Source organism: Chanodichthys erythropterus, chromosome 24 (assembly GCF_024489055.1).
Source record: "Chanodichthys erythropterus isolate Z2021 chromosome 24, ASM2448905v1, whole genome shotgun sequence".
NCBI lineage: Eukaryota > Metazoa > Chordata > Actinopteri > Cypriniformes > Xenocyprididae > Chanodichthys > Chanodichthys erythropterus.
The window spans coordinates 16,147,405-16,155,648 of record NC_090244.1 but is presented as its reverse complement, the minus strand read 5'-3'; the positions used below and the strand labels follow the sequence as shown (position 1 = coordinate 16,155,648).

Below are 8,244 nucleotides of genomic sequence, written 5' to 3'. Positions count from 1 at the left end.
GACAATCACTCAGTCCATCATGACCTTTTTCCCAAACATAGCCAGCTCAGAAATGTGCTGTGTGTGTTATTCCTCATATCCACAGAGATTTAAAAGCTGTAAGTACATAATATTATTCAGTCTCTAAATGTGGCCACATTAATTAATGCCACCTTAACCTTTCTAAAATGCTTAGATGTCTAATAGCAGCCGCATTATCTCAGAAGCAACCTGACTGAACCTTCCTGCATTATGCCTGTAGATCACAGCCGCACGACTGAATCACAGGGACTGCGTTATAGGGGTCCGGAGGGCTCTTTGCACCTGGTAAGGGTTATGCGAGACGGGCCTCTGGCTGCCCTGTCTCTCTGCCAAGCAGCAGTGTGTGTCCACAGCGCTGACAGCAGGACCGTGGGAAAGCGTTTAGCACAGGCGCACAGCTCAAACGGGTTTGCCCGTCCTATTACAACAGAGCTTTTGTCACTCCCGTTGGCGATGGCTGAGGTTCAAATAGAGGTTTAAGCTGTAATAAAAAATCATATGCAATATAATATTTGACTCTGTGAACTAGATTTGTGTATTTCCTGAAGACAGTGTGGCTGTTGTTTGTCCATGCAAACTCTATGATGCTTGTAGGTTGTTGCCAGGGCGTTGCTATGTGCGTCAGACTTGTTTGTAAACCGTAGTGAAGTTCAATTTGTGAACAGTTGTTCTTTTCTGGTTCACAAAATGAGTCATTAGATTCATCAGAATCAAAATGATTATTAAAAATCCTTAATCCAGTAATTCCATATGATTGGTCATGGAAAAGAGTGTGGAAAATTAATTGGTTAAATAGGATATTTATACACTGACTGAACAAAATTATAAACGCAACACTTTTGTTTTTGCCCCCATTTTTCATGATCTTTTTCTATGTACACAAAAGGCCTATTTTTCTCAAATATTGTTCACAAATCTGTCATAGCTCATAGTTCATGTGCAGTCAGTTGAATTTGTGGCAAACCTTTTACAGTGCTTGAGTATTGTTGTCTTTTACTGCATATGATAATTCACACTCAGGAAGTAGAACTGAAATGACATTCATTACAAGATGATTAGTTAAAATATTTCAAATCACCTGCAGACTATTTTTCTAGTCATGTATTTCGTCATATTCAAAAAATACTATGTAAAAACCTCGTCACGTCTCGCTCTCGTGAACTCCATCTCGTGTCTCGTCACACCCCTAATTATTATCTATATAGACTTCAGCAGATGATTTTGATAAACTAACACAATACAACAAGACGAAGGCTTCAGCTAACATGACATTACAAAGTTACCATAGTATAATATTGTGTAAGTTAATAATGAGTTAAAGGTGCAATATGTAAGAATTTTGCGGTAAATTATCCAAAAACCACTAGGCCAGTGTTATATATTTTGCTCACATGAGTACTTACAATATCTCAAATGTTTGCAACTATTTGTAAATTGTGAGAAAATTGCAATTTTAACCAAGGCTCCGGGACGTGTGAGGAGTCGCCTGTCAGTTGCGTCATACCCGCGTTACCCTCGGTTTCCGCTTTTATTTTGTAGAAACCATGGAAACACCAAAGACGCTTTAATATTTACATGTTTTAATAGGCAAGGGAACAGCTGTTTTGATATATTTATAGACAGAAAACTAGTTATTTAATTAGTCTTATTGTTTAAATCTAATTTTCTTGATTTTTTGCGAGTACCATGCTTTACCACGCCTCAGAGAAAAACACTATTTTGTGAAGTAGCTAACATAGCATAATCAGATGCAGCTTTATTTTTAGTAACAGTAATACAGCATTTTCTCCATCATACAATACGTTTTAAAATTAATTGCATGCCATTTATCAACACAAGCCATCCAGCATTTAATACGATATTCTAAAATCAATCTATCTTACTGCAGTGTGCAAAAGTGTCTCACAGCAGCCGCCGAGCGAATGCACAGAGTAACGTCATAACATTTTCAACACTCTCAAATGTATCTAATCTGATAAACAGAGTTGCGTTACCTCATACTCATGACCGGAAAAGCAGAAGCTGCGCCGGCGACTGTGGCATAATAAAAGTTCAGCTGCTCGTGAGGCGTGTGTTGCGCAATCGCTCATCCTGCTATGCTTTGCACTACAGTAACGTTAATAATCGCATCCATTGACATGATTCCTTCCCGAGTCCAATCCCAATTCTTTTCCACCGGCTGTGAGGTGAAAACCACATGTCCCAAGATTCCGCGCACAAACTTGGCGTCATCAAGCTATGGCTTTGTTTTGAATAGGCCTCTAGCGGACAGAAAATATTACATATTGCATCTTTAATAGTCAATACATATAAAAACACAAACAATATATTCTCATCTGTGAAAGGTTATCCCATTTCTTCGGGAATTTAAATCTCACAACCAGAAGCTACTCGATGTTGTGGCATCATTGATTCCTATTCTGAGTGACGACATGCTGACATTACAAGATGGCTGTCATGTTGACGTGTCTGGAGCGGTCAAATGTGGCATCTATGTATACATATCTATGGTTGCCCTTCCCTACTTGCAACATCTCTTGTGGGTTCAGGACGAATGCTGTGCGTTTGCATCACATCTCTGACAGGCAGTGAGCACAGCAACACATCTCGTCTTTAAAGGCTGACGTGGCTGTTTTGGCAGCCTGCTTAACCTCTGAGCAGTGTCAGAACTCTGTCAGTTGTGTTTATGCATATGATTATTTATTTATTTCCATGTCAGATAGTTTCCTAGCCCAGTTGATATGCAAATGAGCACTCAAAATTAACATATTTGTGCATAAAGAGTGTACGCATATGGATGCAGAAAGTGGTTGATGGATTGAGCCTATGTGCTCCTGTGTGGAGAGATCTTGTACTTGTTATGTAACTTGTGCTTTGGGAGGTGACTCAGGGTTTATTTAAGAGCAGTGAGATAATGTTAGAAGTGCAGATCTTAGCATAGTATGGTTTATTTTTCATAAGGAAATGTGTGCTGGGTTGGGTGTTATTTAGAAGTGAATTGAGAATCACTTTAAATTCGCAGTGAATATTGAATGTGATGTTTATGAAATCCAGCTAAAGTTTTGTTAAGACAGATGGTTTTGTCACCTTGTGGTCTGTCAGAACTGTAACTTTGCACATGAATCGCATGTTGTTTTACTCATTGTTTGTTTGTTTTTCCCTCAGTGCTGGCAAATTTTCGAGGAATGGTTCAGCATGGACTCCCGCTGGAGATCGGCGACACAGTGCAGATTTTGGAGAAATGTGAAGGTAGTCAATGTTGTCGTTGTGTTGCTGACAATCAACTTCTTTTTTTATGGGTGCTTCTTCAACTATGGACACTTTAATGTCCTGGGGTATGATTTTTTAACAAACAGTATTTATTTTAGAGGTGGGCATAGATTAATTTTTTTAATCTAGATTAAAATGGCTCATTTGAATTCTGCCGAAGACATTCAGAATATGTGAGATACCCAAATTGTCCCTGCGTCCCAATGTCCATACTATCCATCCTAAATAGTATGTGAGATTAAAATAAGTGTGTCCCAAAGCATAGTATGTTGAAAAGAGTATGCCAAAAGTCCCCGGATGGTCTACCATTTCCGGTAGATTTTCGAAGTGTGGATCCGTGCACACTATAGAGGCTAATATTGCCCACAACCCATTGCACGTTGTACGAGGATTCAGTTCAGAACTACAAACACGAGTAAAAAGTGTTAAAAACTACAAAACGTGACGAATATGCACGATAGAGGCTGAGAGGCTGTTTGAGTGACTAATAATCAGTTCAAACTGATAGAAAATATTTATTTAATGTTATATGTGTTATTTTTCATCTGCAAATACCAATGTGGACTTTTATAAAGATCTGATTGGCCATTAAGTTTTAAATTCATCATTATGCATTAATAAGAGGAGAGTTCTCTACATGAAAGACTCGTGACTGCAGATCAACGTGCTGCATTTCTCTCCGATACGGTAGGAAATTAGCTAAATGAAATGTGGAGGATGTTCTATGATTGACAGGGAAGTTTACGGTGACAGGATGCGACAGAGAGCAAAGACGCAACTGTATGACGTGATAGTATGTCCCAAAGCTTGTTTACTCTTTTGCTACACACTCAAAAGTAAGTACTTTTTGTTCACAGAAAGAGTACATATTTTAGGGCGTAGTATAAGTAGGCGAATTGGAACGCAGCAAATGACTAAAAGTAATCCACCATTTTGTCCGACAAAGCAGATTGATTGAGGCGCTACAGCAATCTGTCACGACCATGGTCAAGAAGACACATTAAAGAAAACTGAATTTCTTAAAAAACTACACAGTTTTAAAGCTGGGACTTTGTTAAATATTATAAGTAACCTGCTTTGTCTTGTCAGTGTCCTCTGCTCCGTGATGCATTTATCACTGTGTGACGTGACGGGCCTGACAGCACCACAGCTTGTCAACCAAAGCAAAAGTAACTAAGGGGGGCGGATCTTTGCGAAGGGTCAGTTCGGCTAGGTATACATCCGCGCTAAAATATCAAGGTGAAAGTCATCATAACTTGCGTAGAATAGACCCAGCTCCCAACCCAACTTTGAGAATAGATTAACGGCGATATTTTTTTTATCGCCCGATATGAGTCTCGCGTTAACGCAGCACGTTAACGCCGTTAACGGCCCACCACTAATTTATTTATTTAATGTTAAAAACTAAACTAATTGACTGAACAACTTTTAATGGCAATTATTTATAGATTTGGATAGATTTTTTTAATTGAAGACCTTTCGTTCTCAAAATATGAAAACTTTATTTGAAAAACTATTTTTACACACATAATGACTGTCCCTTAGTTTAATTTTCACCACAACCAACAATTTTAATGAAGTTTTATCAAGTTCTTTACTTGAACAACTTTGACAAAAGTAAAGAAATATGAGACATTTGATGTATGAAGAAAAAAAAATCAAGGTAAATATCACATGAAGATTAAATATTATATTTTGTGTCAGTTCTGGGTTGTAATTATGTTAAATTATGTGTAAAGTGTAAAAAAATATATAATTTAATTGTGAGTTTATCATTTAATAATAGAGTTTTTTTTTTCAAATGTCATTTCCACCACAAAAATGCTATTAAATGTGTTGGAAATGAAACTGCATTGGTTCAGAACAATGATGGTTCAGAATCTCATTAGATATGCCCACTGTTGGACATTGCTAGCAAACAAATCAAATAAACTCTCATAAACCACACTTTTCACACTCTCACTAGTAGCGCTGTACGATATATATCGTTTCAGCATTAACATACGTGCTTTGTATTCCCTGACAGTTTAAACATTTAAGCATGTTTAAAGCATTCAAGAGCAAGAAGACACAAAAGAGAACTCAATTCGGACAGTACGTAAACACCGAATTCATGTCTCTTTCTCGTCTTTTTGTGCCTGAATGTACACATACGCCTCAAAATTATGCCAAAATGCCCATTTCTGCTGTTTGCTTCATTAATTTTAATCAAACAACAAATGACAAAGAAAAAAATCACTTTTGTAGCTTTAAAGGTGCCATCGAACGTTTTTTTACAAGATGTAATATAAGTCTAAGGCGTCCCCTGAATGTGTCTGTGAAGTTTCAGCTCAAAATACCCCATAGATTTATTTAAAATAATTTTTTTAACTGCCTATTTTGAGGCATAATTAGAAATGCGCCGATTCAGGCTGCGCAGCCCCTTTAATTGCTCGCGGTCTCCACCCCCTCCCAAGCTCTCGACTCTATCATTGCATAAACAAAGTTTACACAGCTAATATAACCCTTGAAATGGATCTTTACAAAGTGTTCGTCATGCAGCATGTTTAATCGCGTAGGTATAGTATTTATTTGGATGTTTACATTTGATTCTGAATTAATATGAGGCTATGCTCGGTGGCTAACGGCTAATGCTACACTGCTGGAGAGATTTATAAAGAATGAAGTTGTGTTTATGAATTACACAGACTGCAAGTGTTTAAAAATGAAAATAGCGACGACTCTTGTCTCTATGAATACATTAATAAACAATGGTAACTTTAACCACATTTAACAGTACATTAGCAACATGCTAACGAAACATTTAGAAAGACAATTTACAAATATCACCAAAAATATCATGATATCATGGATTATGTCAGTTATTATCGCTCCATCTGCCATTTTTCACTATTGTCTTTGTTTGCTTACCTAGTCTGATGTTTCAGCTGTGCACAGATCCAGACATTAATACTGGCTGCCCTTGTCTAATGCCTTGAACATGAGCTGGCATATGCAAATATTGGGGGCGTACATATTAATGATCCTGACTGTTACGTAACAGTTCGCTTGTTCTTCGGAGGTCTTTTGAACAAATGAGATTTATATAAGGAGGAGGAAACAATGGAGTTTGAGACTCACTGTATGTCATTTCCATGTACTGAACTCTTGTTATTCAACTATGCCGAGGTAAATTCAATTTTCAATTCGATGGCACCTTTAACAAAGATTAATTATATTTCATTTATAAAGTTAAGTCTCTGCAGTGTTATTTTACATTTGACAGTTTCTCTACCTGAATACTGTTAGACTTGCCTGTGAAAACATAAAGCCTTGTTTATTTCCTATATATCTTTGCTCTGTTGGTGCTTATAATTTGTTTATCATTTTCTATGCAGATGCACTCAAATCACCCCAGTCATTTGTGAATGATTTATTCTTTCCAGCTATTCAAGTCATCAGGTGAAATTGTTTACATACAGAAAAAAATGTCAGTTTTTTCCAATATACCTACCGACTCACTATTATATGTTGTATATAAGTCCACAGGGTCAAAAGTGCCCAGAGTTGAAGAAACACCCTTAGTGAACCCTATATATTTTTTAGTATCACATGCTTAAAGTTGAAATGGTTTGGAAATGGATTATATAACACATAATCCATTATGCTGTTGAAATGCTGTTGAAAGTGTGAAATAATTATAAATGGCATTTCATAGGATGGTACAGAGGATTCATCACGAAGAATCCAAATGTAAAGGTGAGAGCTATCCTACGTCGCTGCATGATTGACAGAAACAGTGTGCAAAATTGAAATGATTCCTTTTGTCTGTTCTTTTTGATTTATCTGTACCTCTTTCCTCTGCTTCGAATCTCAGCATATTTATATACAGATGGTAGTGCATGTTTGTTTACTCTTGTGTGTTTTACATGCAGTAAATGGTTCATTAAATACCTTTCTGTGGTTTCTCCCCAGGGAATATTCCCAAGCTCCTATATTCACCTCAAGAATGCCCACGTCAAGAACAAAGGGTATGAGTCTGGAAAAAAAAGACCATATATATATATATATATATATATATATATATATATATATATATATATATATATATATATATATATATATATATATATATATATATATATATATATATACACTGTAATATATTGTAAATAATGGTAATTCTTACATGTACAGTATTTGGACAATTAAGCCACAATTAAAAATGTAAATGAAATTGTTATTGCATTTATTTAAAAGAAAGACAGTTTAGAATCGGTTAAAGTAAGGGATAATATGTTGGATCCCAGGAATTGGTGACCCATGAACTGGCCGGCTAATGAAATCTCACCTTTGACCTGCCACTAGTGCCTTTGAGAAAAACACTGAAGTGCTACTATAGACAGTCTTTGTGCGTGACACATCTGCTGTATTGAAGTGACAGGAGCCTTCACTATCCCACAAGCCATTGCAAATGTATTTGCAGACATGTCCTTGTGAGTCAGTGTTACTCCTCAGGGTCATCTGAGGTCACTGCTCTCCATCCTGTACAGATGAGTGTGTGTGAATGTGTGTTTGTGTGTCTTGCCCTGCAGGCAGTTTGAGACAGTCATACCCACAGAGGACTCGGTCATTACAGAGATAACTATGACCTTGAGAGACTGGGGCACCATGTGGAAGCAGCTCTACATGGTAAATATCACTCTTTGTGTTACACTGAACAAATTGAATTGTCAATAATTGAGTGAATTTATTAGGAATAGATATTTTTACATGGTTCACAAGGTCATGGGAAACCTGGAAATAGCATGGAATCATTTAAATATCATTTAAAATGTGGTCTTCAGGCCTGGAAAAATCATGGAAATTAATTAAATCTTAAGCTTAAGATTTTTTTATTTAGTGGTTCAAGCGCATAGTTGTTAAAATTTCCAAGGATCAGCATTCTCCCCTAAAAGTGATCAGGCAGACCAA

At 36.8% G+C, this 8,244-nt stretch overlaps 1 protein-coding gene across 1 annotated transcript in view; it reads left to right on the top strand.

Moving 5' to 3' along the window:
• The first annotated feature begins 231 nt into the window (after positions 1-231).
• dock4 (dedicator of cytokinesis 4) overlaps positions 232-8,244 on the top strand; it is a 76,331-nt gene continuing 68,318 nt past the window's right edge. Inside the window, exons 1-6 of the mRNA XM_067379305.1 lie at positions 232-495; positions 616-637; positions 3,187-3,270; positions 6,989-7,029; positions 7,246-7,301; positions 7,866-7,962. Coding sequence (XP_067235406.1) covers positions 232-495; positions 616-637; positions 3,187-3,270; positions 6,989-7,029; positions 7,246-7,301; positions 7,866-7,962 — 564 coding nt within the window. The remainder of the gene's footprint in view (positions 496-615; positions 638-3,186; positions 3,271-6,988; positions 7,030-7,245; positions 7,302-7,865; positions 7,963-8,244) is intronic.